Source organism: Coturnix japonica, chromosome 8, assembly GCF_001577835.2.
Source record: "Coturnix japonica isolate 7356 chromosome 8, Coturnix japonica 2.1, whole genome shotgun sequence".
In the NCBI taxonomy this organism is placed as follows: domain Eukaryota; kingdom Metazoa; phylum Chordata; class Aves; order Galliformes; family Phasianidae; genus Coturnix; species Coturnix japonica.
Window position 1 is genome coordinate 9310254 of NC_029523.1, and position 23140 is coordinate 9333393.

At 45.5% G+C, this 23140-nt stretch overlaps 1 protein-coding gene across 10 annotated transcripts in view; it reads right to left on the bottom strand.

The window, feature by feature from the left end:
* Positions 1-22840, bottom strand: part of HMCN1 (hemicentin 1) — a 185413-nt gene extending 162573 nt beyond the window's left edge. For 5 of the 10 annotated variants that reach the window (XM_015869884.2, XM_015869882.2, XM_015869883.2 and 2 more), the window contains exon 1: positions 22316-22783. In XM_015869884.2, coding sequence (XP_015725370.1) covers positions 22316-22595 — 280 coding nt within the window. In that variant the 5' untranslated portion in view covers positions 22596-22783. Of the gene's footprint in view, positions 1-22315 lie in introns of all 10 variants that reach the window. The other 5 variants (XM_015869879.2, XM_015869881.2, XM_015869880.2 and 2 more) reach the window with 5 other exon arrangements.
* Positions 22841-23140: the final 300 nt, after the last annotated feature.

The window sequence follows — 23140 nt, forward strand, 5'->3', positions numbered from 1 at the left end:
TTTAGTACACATCTTTTATTCTGCATGTAAGTACACTTTTAACAAAATTTCTTTTTTTACTACAATAAATGTATCTGCATTCTTTTTAAGTCAATGGCAAAGTTTTTATTGATTTCAGAATCAGCCTAGGCTCCCAATGAGTTTCATGCTACAAAATGAATTGCTAAAGGATAATCAGTGTAAGGCTACTAGAAACCCAAACTGCTTCCTCTTAGTCATTATAACTGTAAATTCAAATTCTCATTCTAAATAAACCCCACTTCACAAAGGTAACTTATCTATAGTTAGTAGAACATCAGATTTTATGGCAAATACCAATGCCTGCATACATGGCTCATTTCCTCTGACAGCCCTCAGCTGCTAGTATTATTCTAACCACAGGGCTGGGATACAGCTGGGAATAAAGAAGCAGCAGTTCTCTCAAGTGAAAGCATCTACTTGAAGATTTTCAATAAATGTCAGTTATTGATGTACCGCATTAAAGTCAATCTTTTTATACGTTTAAACATGTACTATTGAGAAGGAAGACTACATAGATATTTTCTACTTCACAGACACTCACTATCCCTAGTGAGGCTGTATTGCACAAGAAAAAGATGCAGAAAGCATGACTGCAAAACTGCTCATCTGAGAGAGCCAACCCATGGTAAAAAAAAAAAAAAAAAAAGACCAAAAAGTTACTGGTCTATTTTAACTCTATTTTTAAAAATACGTGGTTTGGATTGAAAAGAATTAAAAAGAAGGATTTAGCAAGTATTTTAAGGCCAGCTAAACCCCTCAAACCTTTACCAGAGCACCGTTCATTTCAGTAGCTGTCAAGTCAGATGCAAGCAGCTCTCTCCTGTCCCTTAGCTTTTGCCTGTATTATGCATAATTGAGTAATTTTCTAAAAGGCACCAACAATTTCAAGCAGAAGTCAGTCAGGAAGGAATCCACTTACCATAGAATTAGGCAGAGCAGGGCCTGAGAGGCTTGAACAGCCACTGTAACTGCAGGGAAAGGATCTGCATGGTCAGGCTGAGGAGTTTCTCCACAGCTCCCTGCACAGCTTGGTGACAACAATGGTGCCATGTCTCCTTCCTTCTCACAGTACAAAGCAGTGAACGTGCCTTGTGCAGCCTGATTCCTTCCAAAGCTCACACTGGAGTAGCAGCACACAAAGGCCTAGTGGCAGAGATGGAGCCCACTCAGAGGCAACCAGCCACATCCTCGCACCTGCTGAGAGCCACGTCACAGCCATGTCTCCAGAACAAAGATGCAAACATAAGAATTCTGAAAATTACATGGGTTAAGCTAGTGTTACTATTTCACAACTAAGGAGGCGGTTTTCTCCTTTGGGCAGGTAGTGCAGGAGCTCACGCTGCCCTTTCTGGAAGTGCCACACACAGTGTGTTCAACCATGTGCAAGCAGTGCCCAGCTCCGTTTTGCGGTCATGAAATACCTTACAAAAAATAACACAGATACAACTGGGTTACAGGGTCTGGGCCTGCCTCTTGGCAAGCAGCTCTACCTACATGCCACCACGAGTGGCACTTGTTTCATTTTCACTAACCACTCACTCACGAGTACATTTCCTTATTTTGACAACTCTTCTACGCAAGTAATAACTCCAGGCAACTCATAGCCAAATTCATGAAACTTAGCAGGGCAGCTGCTAACCCATCTGATTTACCCATGCTCATCTACACCACGCAGTTCAGCAAAGATGGCCTCAGCCAGCCATGATGGCAGGGCCAGGTCTGTGCTCAATGCAGATTCCTGCTGTCACACTGCACAGGCTCAGTGCCCTGACACTGACATTGCGGCATGCCCCTATTCGACAGGAGGTTAACAGCTACAGGAAAGCTGCTCCATGGCTTTGGAAGAAGAAAAAGGAAAAATAAGAATATGTTTGTCTTGATGCAGGTTTGAGTGGTCAATATTGTTTTAGGAAGCTGGGGTAGAGAACTAAACATTTTTATACAATTAAATGTTATCTGTGGATTATAAAATTCAGCAAAGCAAGTACACTCCAAACGATTCAAAAAGTAAAGGGGAGGTAGGGAGGAAGAAGAAATGAGAACACTAACTTTCCCACCCTACGCAAAATAGGCTTTTTTCACTATGAACAAGGATTACTTCAATCTGTAAAATATGAGTACTTCACACAGAAACACTGTCTTCTGTTTGCTCATCTTTTAGAATTTGTTCTAAATAATTTCAGTATTTACGTTTAGACTGCTAATGTTGGCAAAAGCACAGTTTTAGCTTAGATTTCTCATCTGCCTTGATCCTTGCAATTTCCAGTTTCATCTTCTGTTCGGCCTTGTCCAAGACTGGGAAGTGCTGAGCACCCTAATGGAAAAACAGAACTCTGGCATGGAAACAAAGTGATATACCACAAAATCATTACCAAGGTTATGCTTAGAGAAATATATATGTGTTTGTTTGTTTTTTAATGGAAGCATTTTCTATCATTATCATTGTAATAAACCACTTGGCTTGTTTAACTAATACAAAGCACAAGGCTTTCTTTTGTAACACTTCAGATTTGCAGCATGGAAGCCTGCAAGCTCCAAACTGACTGAGGTCCTTACACAGGCTAAGTGTCTTCTAGATACAAAGCAACCACTGCAAAAGCTGTACTCTGACCATGCAGGTTCTGTGAGATCCCCTCTGACAACCCACACTAGGATGGATGTTTGATGTGGGAACCATTCCCATGAAGTGGAAGATGAGTGTTGGCTTCCAGTAGATGCAGCTGGCAACCAGGCACAGCCTGAGAGTGAGTATCACAATGTACTTTTAGCACAGGTTGGGATTTCCACCACTGAGGAAACAAAAGGTCTCACAAGCTACTACACCAACTTGAGTGATCAAATTTTCAAAGCAACCCAGAATAGTTTCAGTTGGAAATGGACATTAAAGCCCCCCCAAGTCCCAGTCCTCTGGTGTGGGATGACTGCCACCCACCACATCGGGCTGCCCAGGGCCAGAGTCAGCCTGGCCTTAAGTACCTCAGCAGCATCTCTGGGCAGCTTGTGCCAGTGTCTCACAGCCCTCTGAGTACAAAATTTCCTTCTAGCACCTAACCAAAATCTCCCCTCTATTAGTCTAAAGCCATTACCCTTTGTCTTGACACTACACTCCCTGACAGTCCCTCCCCAGCTTTCCTGAAGGCCCCTTTAATCATTGGAAAGTTGGCCCCAATGAGGTCTCCCCGGAGACTTCTTTTCACCAGGTTGAACAAGCTCAGCTCTCTCAGCCTGTCTTCATAGGTGAGGACCCCTCCAGCCTCCTTCTTGTGCTGGGGACTTCAGAGCTGAACACAGCACTGTAGGTGAGGGCTCACATAAGCAGAAGAGAAAGGAATGGTCACCTCCATGACCTGCTGGTCACACTACTTTTGGTGTAGTCCAGGATACAACTTACTTTCTCTCCAGCATGTCAGCCAATCCACACAGCTTTGCGTCACCCACCAACTTCCTGAGGGTGAACTTGATCCCACTGCCCATGTCATTGACAGACATGCTGAATGGTGCTGGTCCCCATACTGGCCCCCGAGGAACACCACTCATCATCACTAGTCTTCCCCTGGACATCGAGCCATTCAGCTTCACTATTAACAAAGCTTCCCATCCTATTTGTGCTAGCAAAGAATTGAAAGCTAGGGACATGGTTTCACTATTTATACTTACTATTTCCACAGGCTTCTTGTCTCAGATTCTTTTCCGAGTCTGACACAACAAATCTAGATGCAAGATATTTCTTAAAGAACAGTGGCTGTTAGACATAACACCACGCCCACATCCAGCCCTCAGCACGTCACCACAGCATCATATCAGAGCTGGCAGCTGTGTCCTCCTCAGCTGCTTCTGGGCAAAGCACATGGAACAATTTTTTTAAATCATGTAAGCTTGGTAAGATCCCAGTAGTACTAGAAAAATAAAACTCATTCCAAAGTTCTACATCGTTAAAAGTGAAAAGGAGAAAATAATTTTTAGACTCTATGAATCAACAACTTCCGTGGCCAAAGCTGTCACACCATGCATGTCACTGCTTACAAGAACAAAAGCATTCCTTAGGAATCTCTAAAACAGACCATATTCTTGATGAAGCTACCCTTGATTATCCTTGCTCCCAAGGGCCGGCTCCTGGCTCTGTGGTGCAGCTGGCTACTTGGTGCCCTGCCATAGGGTCTCCGGCATACTCTCAAGCACCAGTCCCATGCCTCGTGTCCTTTAGAAGCTATAATACTGAGGAATTCAGTGACCCAGAGCCTCAATGCTAAACCTCCACCAGACCACTAACCCTGCTCATACGTTTTCCCCCACACACACCTTTCCAACACTCTCCCACAGAGCTCTGCTCATCTGATTACACTGTGCTGGCACAACCAAGCCAGAAAGCAAGGAAGCACAGACCTAGGCAAGGAATCACAATTACAGAAACTTTCAAACAGCATAAACAGACCAGGGCTGGAAAAAAGCATAATTCTGAATGCCCTTCTGCAATTGAACATCCTCTCAATTTCTCATTCCAGGCACAAAGCTTCTACCAGATAGCCCAAGAAGCCAGGGCCAATGTCAGTGCCATCAGTGCTAAGCAGAAAGCACAGGGTTCTGATTAACTGTGACGCCTCATGTTTCTCAGCGTAACTCAGTTCTTGCATCCAAAAGGTTCAGCATCACAACAGAAAATTTAACTGTGCGGCACTCACAACCCAACATGGAATCCCTACACATACCACCAGGCTAGCCCTCCTGAGCACTGACACCAAGGAAGAAAGCTGCAGGTGCTCACCCCCATCACAGCCTGCCTGCAAGACCAAGGAGCCGGCTGCCTTCACCAGCCACCCACCAGTATGCTGACAGTGAAGACGGCATTTAGGAGAGACGTTTAAAAAGAATCAATATACATGCATTTCTAGAAAGCTCTTATTCAGGTTTCTGCAGTATGAAATACTACTCAAACAATTAAGATTGTACATTTCAGGTTTGATCACTAGTGCTGCCAAAATCTCCCTTTGCAGCCTGAGGCAAATCCTTGGGGACCTGTTTAGAAAAGCACTTAACTATAAGTGAAAATTTAAAAAAAAAAAAAAAAAAACAGAATATATACTAAAACATTTTCATGAGTTTTGTTTAATCACAGGCCTTGCTCATTCATGTTCATGGCCTCCACACTGGGCAAGAGGCAATGTGTCTCTGACCCACTCTTCCTTCACCACTACAGTAAGAGAAGGACATTCTGGATGGGTCTGTTTGTCATCAGATGAAATACATCAAAACAGTAGAAATCCAACTGTAAAGATCATTAATAAAGTTTTGCGTATTCATTTTGGGTATGATTACATGACCCAAGACTCCAGCAGACCAGATAAACTACCTAAGCACTGATAAAACCATACAAATGCCTCACATTAACCATAAATCCAATTGAATTAACAGAATAACCTCTATGTAATTCCAGATGTCTCTCACAGTTAAAACGCTGTCACGAAGTTCAGAATACACTTCCACGAGGCAAATGTAATTTCTAGAAATATAAACAAGACTAGGAAAAAATTAATTCAGCTTGCTCTCCGAAGTCACATCCAGCATTTCCTAAGTTCTTCCAAAGCCATTATGTTGCAGATTAACAGACATGCCCTCAAGGCACAACCTTTTTCTGAACTTCAGAATTAAGAATTCCTTTGAAATGTCACCAAGGCATACAGTTTTTACTCAATGATAGTGCTGAAGAGCAGCCTATAATTTAAGACACCACACTTTTAATTGAAGAAACTGAATCAAGTAGGAAAAGCAGGATGTATTCCAATCCTATCCCAAGTACAACGAAACTTCAAACAGTGCTAAACAAAAACCAGCTGAGCTAATAAGAAGCAGACCCCACTTAAGCATTCTTTCATCAAGTAAATTTCACCTATATTGTTACACTTGGAATGTGGGAAAGAAAGAGGAGCCAGCAATGACCGAGAAGAAATTAGAAAGGCAATTTGAGAAATGTGCAGTATTTATCAAGACAACCAAAGCCAGACTCCAATCTTAGTTATATCAGTGTAAATCCAAACTAATAGCATTAACTGCAATGCAGATTTACTCTGGATTTAGTCTACTTCAACCGAGATAAAATCCTGTTTAATTAATCAGAGTATAAAAGCCAGTCTTTACAATCTGATGTCTAGGCAATGGGACATTTCATTGCCAGTAACTAAGAATTTGCTTTAAAGCTACGCAGCTGCAATACAAAAGGTGAGATAGGCTTGAGACATCACAGCTATCCATAGCCAAAATTCCTGGAGTTTAAAATGAGCTCAAAAGATTTGCTTATGAACCCACAGTGGTTCAAAGGCAGAGATGGAAGTGAGAAGTTCTACCCCCCAGCCCCTCACCTGAGAGGTGCAGCCTTCTGGACTTGGATTATTCCATGTCAAGGCTTGATGCAGCTACCACACACTTTCCAGTGAATTCCTTCTTACACAATAAATTTGCCTAATTCTTTAAAATGCAATAGTTGTGTTGTTTTTACCTTCAGTTACCATTTCAAGGGTGGGAAAAGGGCTGAGTTTTACAGCAGACAATTGACCTCCCTTTTTACATCTAAGCACAAGCAACAATGGGAATATTCAGACCACAGCCTGATACACAAAAAAGCCACATTTTTCCACTACCATAGAAGCTATCTAGAATTACACAGAACTGTGCAACTCAATCATTACAGTCCAATTCAGCTGACCAGCACAGGGAATACACCTCCTCTTGCAACTGAAGCTCTCCAAGACAGTCATAGAATCACCAACTTTGGAAAAGGCCTCCATGATCATCCAGTCCAACCATCCACCTTCCACCAATATTTCCGCACTAAATCATGTCTTTTAGTACATCATCTAAACATTTACTGAACACCTCCAGGGACTGTGACTCTACCACCTCACTGGGCAGCCCATTCAAGATCCTGATCTCTCTTTCAGAGAAGAAATGCTTCCTAATTGTCCAACCTGAAACTCTCCTGGTACAACTTGAGGCCATTATTATAGTCCTACTGCTAGTTATGGGGAAGAAGAGGCCAACACCTACCTCACCGCAGCCACGGTTCTGGGAGTAGCGCAGAGCAATAAGGCCTCCCCTAAGCCTCTTCTCCAGACTAAACAACTCCTACTCCCTCAGCCACTCCTCATAAGACTTATAGTCCAGACCCCTCACCAGCTTCACTGCCCTTCTCTGTACATACTATAGGGCCTCAATGTCTTTCTTGTAGTGAATGGTCCAACACATGTCCTTCCAGCACAAATCACCACTTTCTTTACTCTGCAGCTAAGCAGTTAGTGCACACTCTTTCTAACTAAGCTGGACAGCCTAAGCAGTCCCTGCTAACCTGGAACATACGGGGATGAACCTGGAGTTACTGAGTAGCACTCACACTGATGTTCAGAAAGGTCCAGAAGCTCAAAGGAGAGCATACTGTAGCTGAACACAACAGCAGCCATTGCTTCATCCAGCACAGCCAGGTAGCTAAAGTCTCAGAACAAACAGTGTCAGATTCTAACCCAGCATGAACTCTAGAAGCATTTTCACTTGTACAGCTAACATGAGAATAACACTGAGCCCTTCTGTGCTCAGTCCAAAGGGAGCACCATGTACAAGACATGCTGGAAGTGAGGGAAAGGCTTCTCCATCACCTCCTTAAAAACCCATGCCATGGTTTCTGCAGGACTTCTTGTGAAGCACAAGCTTGTCACCTTTAGCTGTTGTGCATTTCACTGCCAGAATCTGGCCATAGATGCAAGAGATCTGCTGGGCTGGCAGGCAGCCTTGAGATAAAGGAGAGAGTGCTGAGAAAGACAGAGTCTCCCAGAGAGAAAAGTCAGAGGAAGTTCTGAGAAGGGGATGGTCTGGAGGCAGAGCAAAGGAGATTGAAAGATGCAGGAGGCTGAGTAAGTACGAAAGAATAACCACATCAGCAACAAACAAGACATGTGAGCACCTGTGCTTAGTGCAGAGGACTATGACTTAGAAGTAAGGTACATGAATTCATTCCAGTGCTTCAATTCAGGTTACATAAAGCTGAGAAGGGGATGATGAAAAAAAAAAAAAAAAAAAAAAAAACCACCTTTTTTTAAAGTCTCTCATCTCAAATGCTCCAGAACACCAAGACATAGCTTTTTTTTTTTTTTAAAGTAGTGCATTGTTAAATTGGAAGCAAACTTGCTTACATCCCATGCTCATCAGGGGAGAACAACCAGAACACAGCCCCAAGCAGTCTCCTGCAGTGTGGCTATATCTCATTCTAGCCCCAGCAGGCCAAGCAGCACTCACACTGCTCCAGCAAGAGGCAGCAGCCAGCTGGAACACTCTGGCATGAGATCTCTGCCACAGCAGTGGTGGTACTTAGGGACTGAGTAACACAGTGAAACAAAGGGCCAAAACTTGAAGAGATTTGCCTTACGGCTGGCAGAGCTCAGTCCCTCACTGGCTGCTCCAGCCACTGCACATTTACCTGAGCCCACATGCATGTCTGGTTATTTCATCTACCTACAGCCCAAAAAGCCAACTCTGGCACAAGATTTGCAAAGTCGTGATCGCCTAGAGTGTTTGCTTAAAGTCTAAGTCAGCACAGGGACATAAGAAATCAGTCTTTCTAGCTGTTCTAAGGCACTTCATTTTTTTCTTCACAACTCTCCTCCTCTTCTACTCCTCAATAAATTCCAAGAGCAAAAGCATACTAGTGAACTACACCAACACATCACTAACTAAACAAAAGTCTCCAACCTTTGGAAAGCAGACTTGGACATACCATTGTGCAGCTTAAGAGAACACAGGAAATGGTTCAGTGATACTCAGCTTCCCCAGAGACATTTAACCTCAGCTCATGAAAATACACCACCTCCCCTATGAGGACAGGCTGAGGGAGTTGGGTTTGTTCAGCCTGGAGAAGAGAAGGTTGCGGGGTGACTCAATTGCAGCCTTCAATACCTGAAGGGAACTTACTCCCAGGAGGGGATAAACTCTTCGAAAGGGCTGATAATAGCAGGACTAGGGGAAATGGTTTTAAGTTGAAGGAGGGAAGATTTTAGGTTGGATGTTAGGGGAAAGTTCTTTACTAGAAGAGTGGTTAGGTCCTGGAACAGGCTGCCCAGTGAGGTTGTGGATGCCCCGTCCTTGGAGGTGTTCAAGGCCAGGTTGGACGGGGCCCTGGGCAACCTGATCTAGTAAAGGTGTATGTTTGGTGGCCCTGCTAGGCAGGGGCGTTGGAACTACATGATCCTTGAGGTCCCTTCCAACCCGGGTAATTCTGTGATTCTGTGAATTCTGTGTGATTCTGTGTCCACAGCATGAAAATTACAATGGCTTCCTGCTTCCCCCTGAGGCTATGAATGTAATTTCAACAAGATGGCAGAGATCCAGCAGTAACCTATGGGCTGCTGTCCAGAGTGAACATAGCAGACATTTAGCCAAGGCTGCTGCCACACAAGGCATTCCTTCACTTCCATTTAATTACACAAATCCACCCCCACTCACTGCACTTCAGCAGGGATTTTCCAGTCCAAAAATCTGGGGTCCCATTCTGCCTTCTGTTACATCCAACTGTATGCCAATGTGGTATCTGAAGAGCACTGCTGACTGTAATTCCTTCCAGAGGTATAAAGCTGATATTAAGAATTTGACACTACTTTATGCCAAGCTGCAAGAAATTGTCTTTTAAAGCTGGAAAAACAGCAGAGCAAGGAAGCACCACAAGGAACACAGAAATATCAAGACAAAGCTTGCTCCCTCTGAATTTCAGCTTTACAGCAGGCATCACAAGGAGCCAGCCATCTGCCCCAACAGCCAGCTCATGCAGACACCAAGGAGCAGTGTAAAAGCCTCCTTGCTCAATGCTCACACCTCCAAGCTTACTTTGGAAGACCCATTACATTGTACACCTTCTCTGAACACGTGCCTGCTTTCTCGCACCAAACACCACACCGAGTTGTGTATTTATTGAGAGCATGCCACCACAGTTCTAAAGTGAGCAGATGAGGCTGCTACAAGACCTTAAATAGGAATATGTTACTGAAAATAAATTCAACTGTGTCAATTAACTTTCATTGTATGTGATGTATGCAGCTTGTTGGCTTGGTGTTTGGGAACATGTCACTTTCAAATACACATATTTTACCAGTAATGCTTTGTAGACTAAAATCTGTGGTTATGTACATTTTACGAAAAGGGATACAACTTGAGCCAAGCTGGAAAACAGTGCACAGTGTTGTTGCCAGAGGGATGCCAGAGGAAATCCATGGAAAAGGACATGGGACAAACAAAAAGTTAGTTAAGTAGCTCCTCATGAGTACACATGGCCTGTTTACGCTTGTCATACATGCTAACAATACACATTGCAATCCCCATCTGTGGCTCATCCACACAGATCCTATTGGTCCCAGTCTGCCAGCACTACTCCCATTTGCACAAAAAGTTGCTGAGCCAGCACCCAGGTGTGGAGCTGCTGACAGCCCGGGGCAGAGTGAGCAAGGCACTCCGACAAGCCATGCTGTGATGAGCCATACCTGCATTGCTCTGCAGAGCCATCTCAGCAAGACCCTGGGTCCATGCTGGAACTTCCTCAGCACCACGCAGAGTTAGTTCAAAGTGCTTTACCACACACAAGGCTCGTCAGCAAGCATGGTGGTTCTGCTTTAGTAAGAGTTGAACTTACCTACCAGAAGTGAAAGTGGGGGAAAAAAAAAGAAAAAAAAGGAGAAAAGTAATTAAAAAAAAAGTCTCTGAGATAATGGCAACACTTTAGTGCCCATCCACAGCCATCTTCACCCCAAGGATTACAAATCAGAACCAGCAAAGACACCACAGTGGACCACACACATTCCTTAACGTGGGTTGCACTCATCGCAGCACACCTGCATGTAATGTGGCAGCAAGCAGAGAGCCCCCCTCTTGAATTCATTCCTAACGCATAATTCTAGTCAGTGCTTCTGCAGCACTGGAACAGGTTGCCCAGAGAGGTGGTAGATTACCCATCCCTGAGGATATTCAAGGCTAGCCTGGACAAGGCTCTGAGGAGCCTAATCAAGCTGGAGATTACAGAATCATTAAGATTGGAAAAGGACACTAAGATAGACTAGTCCAAAATTCAACCCACCACCACCACACCCACTAAACTATGTCACTCAGTATAACATCCACTCTCTTCTTGAAGATTACCAGGGATGGTGACTCCATCACTTCCATGGGCAGCTTGCTCCAATACTTCACCACTCTTCCTGAGAAGAGTGCCAGTTTCCACCTCACCACATCCTCCGCTCAGGTCATTGTAGAGATGAAGGCTCCCCTGATACTCCTCCAGACTAAACAATCCCAGTTCCCTCAGCCACTCCCCAACAAGGCTTAGTTCTCCAGACTCCTCAGCAGCTTCGTTGCCCTTCTCTGCACACACTCCAGGGCCTCAATATCTTTCTTTGTAGTGAGAGGCCTGAAACTGAACACAGCACTCAAGGTGCAGTTTCACCAGTGCAGAGGTACAATCACTTCCCTAGTCCTGTGAACTACACTATTTCAGATAAAAGCCATGATGACAGTGGCCTTCTTGGCCACTGCTGGCTCTTGTTCAGTCAGCTGTCAACTAATCTTTTCCACCACACAGCTTTCCAGCCCGTCTTCCCCAATCCAGTAGCAACACATGTAGCTGTTATGACCAGTGTAGGACTCGACACCTAGTCTCGTTGAACTTCATCCTACTGGCCTCAGCCCACTGATCCAGCCTGTCCAGACCCCCCTGTAGAGTCTTCCTACCCTCAAGCACATCAGCATTTCCTCCCAGCTTTGTGTCATTTGCAGTTTTACTGAAAGCATACTCATTACCCTCGTTCAGATCACAAATAAAGATACTAAACATCACAGGCCCCAGTACCAACCCCTGGGGACCACCACTTGTGACTGGTTACCAGCTGGATGTCACTCCATTCACCACCCCTCCCTGGGCCCAGCCCTCCAGCCAGTTCCTCACCCACTGAAAAGTGTACCTGCCCAAGCCACGGGCTGCAGCTTCTGCAGAACACTATGGGAGACAGTGTCAAAGGTCTAGGCAAACTATGCAAGCAGCCCTTCCCTCATCCACTAAGCAGATCACCTGGTTATAGAAGGAGATCATACGTTCCTGCTCATTGCAGCAGACTCAGAATACAGACCTTTAACGGCCCTTTTCAACCAAACAAATCTGCAGTCGTATGACACTTTCTGAACTCGGGAGTTTCAGCTGAACTCACCGGCTCCCTCTGCAGTCGGTGAAAGCACATGATGCCTGCTCACCAGACGGCTCCACACAGCTCGATATAACATGGTCCCATTACAGAACATCAGGAACACCGAGGCACTGAGCCTGTCCTCTGGAAGGACAGCATGGAAAGCATGGCTCAGACCTATTGTTACCAAAGAACAGTTTGCACATGCTTTTGTATAAGAAACAAGAAAAGTTCAACAACTGCCACAAGGGAATATGCATGACCAAAACCACCCTGATCCCACCTCCAAATAAAGCATGGCAATTATCTCTACACAGAAGTGAAGAAAGCAAAGTGTGGGCCTCAAGTCTGCCCAATAACAATAGCACAGCATGGCCTTACAATAAGAAAAACTGAAAAATCTAATAAATTGGGTTTAAAAGCAGCACACATAACACAGAGACTTTGAACACTGACTAGGTTACAAAAACTGAGTTACATTCAACAAAGCAGTAAAGAGGCAAAAGCTATTCACACTGGAAGCATCCTATTTCTTCTAACAAAACTGTTGGTTGTCAAAGCATGGTGAGACAACTAAGTAACACACCATCAGTCTCTTTCAACAGAGATAATGTTTTGCCATTTCCAAAATGGAGTACATATGTTCCCAATATTTTCCCTGATGCACACGTCTCCCTCAAAACCAACATCAACAATATATGCCAGGAATCAAATCAATGACTGGAAAAGACACACTAACTGGTATCAAGGGCTTTCATCATTCCAGGGGTTCCTCCTGGCATTCTTCAGGCCACATTAAAAATCCATTATCTAAATGAAGTTTGTTCTGGAAAGTTCCTTTTTCATACTCATGAATCCAGCTTACCCAGATCATAGAATCATAGAATCACAAGGTTGGAAAGGACCTACAAGATCATCTAGCCCAACCATCCTCCCTTTATCATACCTACAACAAGCCACTTAACCATGTCTCGCATCTCCTCATTCAGACGCTTCTTGAACACAGCCAGGGATGGCAACTCCACCACCTCCATGGGCAGCCATTCCAGTGCCTGACCACTGTCTGATGAAAACAGTTCCTTCTTATGGCCAGTCTAAACCTCATCTGATACAACTAGTGGCCATCTCCTCGAGTCCTGTTTGTTGCCTGGGAGAAGAGGCCAAGCCCCTCCGCATCACAACCTCCCTTCAGGACGTTGTAGAGTGCAATGAGGTCTCCCCTGAGCCTCCTCTTCTCCAGGCTAAACAATCCCAGCTCCTTGAGCCGCTCCTCCTAAGACTTGTACTCCAGACCCCTCACAAGTTTTGTCACTCTTCTCTGGACATGTTCCAGGGCCTTGATGTCTTTCTTGTAGTGAGGAGCCCAAAACTGAACACAGTACTCAAGATGCAGCCTCATCAGTGCTGAGTATAGCGGGATGATTACCTCCCTGCTCCTGCTGGTAACCCTATTTCTTACATAGGCCAAGATGCCACTGGCCCTCTTTGCCACCTGGACACACTGTCGGCTCATGTGCAGCCAAGCACTGACCAACACCCCCAGGTCCCTTTCCTCTTCACAGTCATCCAGCCACTCAACCCCAAGCCTGTAGCGCTGCATAGGGTTATTGTGGACAAAGTACTGGTACTTGGCCTTGTTGAACCTCATCCCATTCACCTCAGCCCAGCAATCCAGCCTATCCAAATCCCTCTGAAGGGCCCCCCTACCCTCAGACAGATCAGCACCACCTCCTAACTTGGTGTCATCTGCAAACTTACTGAGGGTACACTCAATCCCCTCATCTAGGTCATCAATTATGATATTAAACAAGATGGGCCCCAGTACCGACCCCTGGGGGACACCACTTGTAATGGATTGCCAGCTGGACTTAACTCCATTAACCTCTACCCTTTGGGCACAGCCTCAAGCCAGTTCCTTACCCTAAGGAGGGTATACCTGTCCAGGCCACAGGCAGCCAGTTTCTGCAGGAGAACACTGTGAGAGACAGGGTCAAAGGCTTTGCTGAAGTCCAAGTAGACTACATCAACAGCCTTTCTCTCATCAACTAGTCTGATAACCCATTTGTAGAAGGAAATGAGGTTGGTCAAGCATGACCTGCCCTTCATGAACCCATGCTGGCTGAGTCTGACCTCCTGGACACCACGCACACGCCACGTGATCTCACCCAAGATGATTTGTTTATAACTTTTCCTGGTACGGAGGTCAGGCTTACAGGCCTGTAGTTCCCTGGATCCTCCTTACAGCACTTCTTGTGGATGAGAGTCACATCAGCAAGCCTCCAATCCTCTGGGACCTCTCAGTTTAACCAGGAGCGCTGGTAGATGGTGGAGAGCAGCTTGGCAATAACTCCTGCCATCTCCCTCAGCATCCAAAGGTGGAGCCCATCCGGTCCCATGGATGTGTGCAGTTCAGGTGGAGGAGAAGCTCCTTAACTGTCTCCACCTGAATCAATTGGAGTGTATTTCGCATTCCATCCCAGACTTTCAGATCAAGGTGTAAAGTGCCCTGAGGATACCTGGTCAGCCTAGTAAAGGCAGATGTAAAGAAGGCGTTGAGGACCTCAGCCTTCTCCTTATCCTCAGTAGCCACATTACCCATGACATCAAGTAAGGGATGGACATTTTCCTTGATTCTCCTCTTACCACTGATATATTTGTAAAAGGATTTTTTATTCTCTTTTACTGTATTGGCCAATCTAAATTCGTGTCAGGCTTTTGCCTTCCTAACTTCCCCCCTGTGTACCTTAGCAACTTCCTTGTAATCTCTCCAAGTAGCCTATCCCTGCTTCCAGAGGACATAGAACCTTAAGAACTGAGCTGAATCTGCTTTGAAACACATACACAGAGTACAGGTCAGAAAAGGACCACATGGCAGAACAGCTTCAAGGCTGCTACCAGCAGGTACAGCAGGATGAGGAACATCATAGGCACTTAACAAAGCCAGTTCAGTGCAAACCCACCCTGCTGGCAGCTGAGAGAAGCTCAGCACTACTTGTAGCAGCCAGCTGGATCCAGCTCCACTGCCTCTGCCTCTCCAGCTGCAGATGGCACTGCTCCTGCTGCAGCAAGCACACAGCCCCATTCCTAATCACACAAGACAGGGTGTTCAGAAGCCATCAGGACATGTCCTGTGTCTGCCTCAAACTGAGCTTGTGCTGCCAGGTGATGCAGAATCACAAGTTGGACTGGGAATCACAGCCTCTCAGGTGACTTTTTTGGTCCTTCTCTTCTGAGAATTCCAGTTCCTCTTTTCAATGAAGGCACTCACCTATGACTCCCAGGCCTATGTCATTATTCATCTGCACATACCACTGAAGATTCACCTTACAGTTAATATTATGGTCTCAGTCACAGTGACACAGAGGTATATAATGCTTATGCCCCTTATTCGTTTAATGTCTGTGTGTCTCGCTCCAATTTAGGAGTGATGCAAAGGTTCTTTTGATAATGTTATGCCCGGCGTGAGATTAAGAAGAAGAGCATTCAAATGTTGATCCGACCAGTTTATTAGAAATGATAGACAACTGAGGGGATGGGGAAGGGAGAGCGACGAATGCAGAAAAAGGTAGAAAAGAGCAAGAATTACGTTAAAGCGGGGAATAGTCACCTCCTGGAAGCAGCAGCGTCCCGTAGCACGTTGTTAACGTTGGTCCGAGGCAAAATAAGCGTAGGGGAGAGCAGCAGCGGAGTAGCAGGCCGCAGATCGATGAAACGCAGAGAAGATGGTCAGAGTAGCGAGGTCTCAGGAAGTGGAGTCTCGGGCAGCGAGGTCCCTCGGAGCAGAGTCTCGAGCAGCAATCCCAGAAGAGATAATAGGCAGCAGTAGGACAACGGTGGAGGAATCTGAGGTCAGATACCTAGATGCCCACAAAGGTTCTTCAGCATGCAGGCATCTTCTTTAGCATGCAGGCGCTCGCGTAGAGAGGCATCTGATGACAGAAAACCTCCTTGTTTCCGTAGTGAGGCATCTGGTGTCAGAAAACCTCCAAATTCGGGGTTTGTCCGTGCCCTTTTTATCCTTCTTTCCAGCCTTCGAGACATTTCAGGACGGCTCGGGTCAGAGTCCTGTGATTTCCTCAGAGATGTCAATCTTCCTTGAGATGAGCCAACACGAGAGAAAGACCACTTAAGGGCCATCAGTCCTCAGAGATGGCCATCTTCCTTGAGATAGGCCTACACAAAAGACCACTTAAGGGCCATTGATCAGTATCTTATCTCCCTTTTGTAGCTCCCGGACTTGTCCATCTCCTTAACAAAGGGATTTCTCGAACCTTGGGTCCTGTGTGTCTCAGACAAAGGCAGTCCTGGAACCTTGGCCAGGACTTGCCTGAACTTGTCCATTTCAGCAAACTTTGAGACAGTAATGTAAAAAGCATGGCTTCTTACACTGTGCAATCTCAGAAAACAACTGTCATCTCCAGATGAGAAAGACAGGCTGTATCCAGCTTGAGCAGAGATGCAACTTTACTCATAGTTTAAAAGCATGGAAGATCTACACCAAATCTCTTCTTCTTAAAAGTTATTTTAAATTTGATTTATGAGCACATAAGCCAATTCAGCAGCTGTTCATATCAGAAATTTGTTTGGGTCCCATACCATGCAGCTTCCATCAACACCCACAGTGTAGCCTGCTGCCCAACAATCACTGACACCAACAAGATTAATCCAGATTCTGTATATAACGCAGTATGGAAGCACCAATCGCTGTCACTCTGAGTTGAAGCCAGAAGGGAGAAAGCAGAGGGAGCAGGAGAGAACACAAGTCAAAAGACTGTAAATCAGCTCTCACTGATAATCTCTGCTTTGCTTGCAGCAACTCAGCGCTGCTCCTCCAGCTGGAAACCCACCACTGCCCACTTCAGTAGCACTCATCAAGATGCCATAGGCTGCAGCAGCCACTCCTTCCAGGCTCCCCTCACAGGGGTCACACCACACAGTGTGAAGTGCTGCACCGGCCACTCTGAGCTGTTCTTCCACTTCAGCTAGCACCATCTTGACTGCTTTCCAGCCTGTTTAGTTCTGCATTGTATTCACTTCAAGATCAACCAGTAAATAGTTTGAAATAATGGGGTAGCTGCTACCAACAGGGGCAGATCTTGCTGTGCAGAGCTTCATGCTGTCAGTCTATGTATTTAAAGTCTGTACAATGACATGTTCTGTTGTTGCACACCTTGAGTGTTGAATAATTGTTGAAAAAATGTTATTGAATAATAACGGCATTTTGTAGCTATGTCTTTTTGAGAAAGAGCACAATATAGGAAGTACTGCCTCTGGAGAAGGCATGTTCTATGTAAATTCCAGAAGCTACAGAGAACAGGCACATGCTTCCAAAGACAGCAAAGCAAAACAGAACAAGTCACTTCTGTGCACATCCGGCATTTCAGATGCAACATGACAAATAATTCATAATGCAAAACAGAAGATAAGATCTCCATTGCATCTTCCAACAAAAAACAGGGATAAAAATTACTGCTCTTGCAAAAAAGGATTTGAGATTTGGGAAAAGTTACCATTGTGCATACCTATAAGGCTGGACAGAGTTGAAACCAAACAATTATTTTAAGTGATATGCTAATAAGTTTTTGGGTGATGTCACCACATTTCAGTAATCTCAGATTTAGGAGCTTCTGGCACAGGCAATACTTTCTTCTGTTTCATCTACACATGGTAATACTAATTTCGCCAAATTCTTGAGTGACAAGCTCATCTTCGGTTTTTAAACATAAGGGTTTGCAGGTCNTAAACCATACAACCACACTTTTAGTGATAAATCCTCCCAAAAGATGAGGAAAATCTCCACTGCTAATTAATTTTAGCAGTACCACAATGACAACATTAAGTAACAGTAATGACAACACACATGCTCACAGTTATTACAGGATCTCAGAAACTGAAGTAATACTGGTGGGTGCTTTAGATTTTATCCTCAGTGACTCAGAGTTGTTTCTGACTGTATGATATTGTCAATCTGCTGATGAGAGCAACTATAAAACCTGGAAGCAGTAACAGTAACAAAGAAATGGGATTAGAGCCTTAAAGGAAAAATATTTGCCACTGAAAACATCAGTGGTAAAATAAGCAATAACAGTAATTCTTAATCAGTTAGTTGGACTCAGTGATTCTAGCAAACCCCTTCCAAGTCAGGATATTCCATGACTCTATGATTTTGCCCAGTTACAGTTATCACTAGTCTTCAGACATACCAAGACAGCACTGAACAACGTGAGTGAATGTGAGTGAAAGTGAGTTCAGTGAATGCAGTGCATTTGCACTGCATCTCCTACATCAGGAGAGTGAAAATTTTAAGGCTTGGAAGCACAGGCATTATTTCTGTCATTATATATTTGAGAAGGTCCAAAGTAAATAAAATAAAGAACAACCATGAGCTTTTCAGAACCTTCTGATGCCACTCAATAACACATCTCTAGAATATCAGTCACATCACCTTGACTTGCTGTACTGGGCAGTACCACTAGAGCCATCACACCACAGACTTGTTAACCAACCAGTCCACTTCTTCACTTGTGATTCTGTATGAAACCCAGTTAACTGTCAAAGTAGAAAGACCTTGAATACTGCAGAGAGAATCACGTTTTTTGCCCCAAACTTACTCTTATCAAAGAGAATAGAGGCAACGTCTCTGTGTCCTGTAAGAACTTTACCAAGCACCCAGCAAACACTCTCAAAACATTTGCCTGCAGGAACCTCATCAGTAATCAGTTTATTCCTCCTTGCCAACCCACTGACTGTGCTAGTTCAGGTACCAGACAGCTTTCCAACAGTTTCACCTGCTGAAGAAGGCAAGGAGACCCAGCAAGCATTGCAAGGTAGAGCTGCAGCCCACAGACAAGCAAAGCCACAGCGAGCCCACCAGTCCCTCAGCTCCCAAGGTGAGAAGGGAATAAATGCCCCAGGAACTCTCAAACCCACCTGCTATTGCCAGGCCCTGTCACAAGCTCCTCTCTCACAGTGCTGGAAAACCTCTGGATACCAGTTCAGTTCTAAAGTGGTGGTGATATTGCTCACCTAGAAATGCAGAACACCAAAATGCCAGCTGGCACAGGGTCTCAGCCACACAAGTTGAGGAGAAAAAAGAGTATTTCAGCTGAGCAGAGCTAGAGGTTACAGTCAGAGGAGCCTGCACAGCACCACCCACATGCATCCATTCCGTGGCAGAAGTGTGCATATAAGAGAAAGCCTATGCTCTGCTCCTCTGTTTTCTACTTTTTCTCTTCCTTTATCACCTACTTAGACTAACTGCAATACTTTCTGTATCAGAAATATTAATTTCCTTTGTAAGTCTCCTGGAAAAACCTTTATTTCTTCTTCATTAGAAGAAGGAAAAAACCACCAAATATACGAAATGCAAAGCATTCAGGGCTTCTGTATAGCTTCCTGAACAAGCTAGCATGTAGCCCAGCAGCCCAACCCCTATTACGACTATGGCAGTGCAAGTCTGCTGAACACAGGAGAACACTGGTTATAAGGCTAAACAGTTTTGTGCACTGCCTCTATTATAGCTCCATACAGAGATTTACTCTCAAGAAAAGCAAAGTGAGACCAAGGAGACAAAAAAGAGCATTCCTAATTCTCCTGCACACCCATGTCGACCTAAGCTTAATACTTTCCATCTGAATAAATCATTGTTAGTGTTTTCCTGTTCACCACTATCCAGTTTGTACAAAGAAAGGCCAGGAGATGCTTAGGTCAGATCTGCAGATACACGCTGTACCTACAACATCAAAAGCATCAAGCTCACTCAGAAGCCCAGGGCATTGATAACCACTGTTACATTACACTGAGCACAGTTACATTCCAAGGAACACTCAAGCTCATGCATTAAATATCACAGTGTGCACACTCCTATGCACAACAAACACTAGCAGCTTAGTCCAGGTCTCCAAACGTGCTGAAACCTTGAAGCTGGAGAGTCTGAGTACTCCTGTATGTTAATATTCTAAAGAAAAAGATATGCAAGTTTTGACTAACCCTTTAGAACAACTATACTAACAAGAGTGGGTTGCCCAAAAATGTTGTGTGTGTGTGTATGTATGTGTGTGTATATATATATATATATATATACACACACACATATGTGTGTGTGTGTATGTTATTATGTTCTGTGATAAAGCAATCCCACTCCCCTTATTTAACTTGAAATTAAAATAAATTACTGGACTTTGGTTTTTAAACTAGTCACTCACTCTAGAAGAATGCTTGATTAAATCACAGAATCAAAGTTATTAGCGGGTTAATTCCATTAGCTTTATAGAAAAGTGCTAGGGATGAAAGTGTCCTCTTGGGTTTATTTTCCATTCCAAAATCTCTTAATGGCATAAAAGAAAAAAAGAAGAGCTGGCCACAGATACTGAATGAAGGCAGACTCAATCCAGTCCCTTTTCCACAAGATACAATGGGAGTCAGCAGGAGATCAGGACTAATAACATGCAACTACAAAAGCATTCACTGACCTTAAGCTTTTGTTTGAATACAAAATTTCCCCATGCCAACTTTCTTTACTTCGGGAGGTACTTTTTCTTTTGAAAACAGCCCTTCTCACTACCTACTAAACTTCTGTGATTGTGTTTAGGCATTGAAAAAAACACAACAGAAAAATTCTTGTTATGTTCCCATTGGTTGCTCATGCTGGCACACAAAGGAGAGTCAAAAACCAAAAGGATTTTCCAAAAGGGAGCTCTCAGCATATCATATATATGGTTGCTCAAGTGTGAAATCCATTGCAGATGGGCCACAGTCTTGCTCTGTGCCAAAAGCTTCAGGTCAACAAAAATAAACTTGTCAATTATATCTTTATCTAAGCACCATCATTCAAGCTGTACATCACTGCAGCAATCACAGTGCTACATTTAAATCTACTTCCACAGACCACCACGGTGCATTGGCACATCACTACACGGCACCAATACACAGTATTTTTGTAACGTCACACTCCAGGAAGATAAAGCAGCTTCTGATGGAGAAAACGTTACTTCCCTATAGGTCCATAAATGATGTTGAAGAAGTGGTCACAACTGCATGTCCTTCAGTTTCCAATGAAGAACCTAGATTTGGTCATCAGTAGATCTAAGATACCAGACTACCAGCACTCTGAACTGCCAGAACAACCATAACATTCAAGCTGCTTGGCTGGGCTGCTTCCTACTACAAAAGACATACAGAAACCATCTTCATAAAGTAAGACAGAAGTTTAAATACACCCCTTTCAAACAGTAGTAAGACAAAGAATATGTCCCCTTCTGGCAGGGCATCCATAGTAAAAATAAAAAAAAAAAAAAAAAAAAAGTTAGAAGTGGAAAACAAAGACATGACATCAGATGCTGAGATACATAAATAGACCTTTTTCGACAGAAGGAGGACCCATACAAACGTGTGGATAGCAAAACAAAGTCTGCAAAGACAAGTTTACTTCAGTCTTCCACATAACTAGTTTAAAATGTATTTAACAATAGCAAGCAAATATTTAGCAAGCAGAGTGTCTGCAGCTCAGGGAACAAGGGCATCTGTTTTCATTTGATGACATTCCTGCACAGAACTCTCAAAAACTTCCTGTCTGACATATCGTATTCTGAGAAATACCATGGAAACTAGAGCTAGAAAGGTTACTTTCAGGGGCCTTCTCACCCCCCTTTCTTTGATTAACTTTCTCAAAGGAAAAAGGGCGTTTGCGAGCGCAGCACCCGCCACCAGGCCAGGGCACTCCGACCGCAGGCGATCGGCACGGGACGGGGCAGGCAGCCCGGGCAGAGGAGGGGATGGCAGCGGGTCGGACGGGGCAGTGCCACCACCAGCCCTACAGCTCCCGCCTGCTGCCGTGCCGCTTCGGTGTAAGCTGCCGCGTGCAACAAGGGTGTTCAAGTTCATGGTCGTACTCCCACAGAAGGGAACTCGAGAGCCCCGAGGGTGCCCCACCGGCGCAGATGCTCGCCACGAGGGGTCGGTGCCCTGAGACGCTCCAGCCGATACCGGGGCTGCTCGGGGAGCGTTCCGGCTCCGGGACCGTACCCAGGAACCGCCCGCGGACCCTCCCGCCCTCCCGAAGCCACTCCAGTCGCGAGGAGCCGGCGTCCGACCCGTACCTGGGTCGTGGAAGGGCACCAGGGCGAAGTTATAAAGCGGCCTCTTGGGTCGCTTCAGCGACGTCTCCAGGATCTTTGACGCCCCCTCGATGACTTGCACCAGGTCGTCGTACATGGAGCCGGTCACATCGAACACGAAGGCCAGCGTGGCTCCCTCCGGGACCGCCTCGGCGTCGGGACCCGGCGCAGCGCGCGAGCCCAGGGAGAGGAGCAGCAGCAGCAGCAGCAGCAGCAGCACGGCGGGCTGCCCCGCGCCCTGCGCCGCGCTGAGAACCATCATCCGCCAGGAAGGGGCTCCACTCGGCGCGAAGTAAAGAAAGCGCTGCAGCTTTTGTCTGCGCGCCGCGGCGGCTCCGCTCCGCCTTTCTTGTATCGGGTAGGGCTGGGGCAGCACCGCCCCGAGGGAGAAGGCCGGGCCGCCGCTATGCCGCGGGGTGCGACGTCGGAGTGAGGCGGCCGCCTTGGGAGCCCCGGCTGCGGCGGCACCAGGCCCCGCCTCCTGGCCCTCTGCGGCCTCGGCCCTCACCTCACCTCAGCGCCCGTCAGCAGTGCTGAGGGTTCCGGCTGGAGTGAGGTGATTGGGGCAGCACGCTGCCCTCCGGGCCTGGCCTATGCCTGCACCTGTGGGAGGGGCATGGGCGGCCGAGGTGCCCCAGCCCCTGCCCGGGGCGTGTGGAAGAACATATAGATGAAGTATGGATGCCTCAACGTGAGACTGGAAGTTCTTTTCCATGCACTCACCTCTTGCTGCTGTCATGTTTCCACAGATGCTGCCTGGCACCTGGACCTTGTGGTCCCTCCGAGGCAGCACCTTCCCCTGCTGAA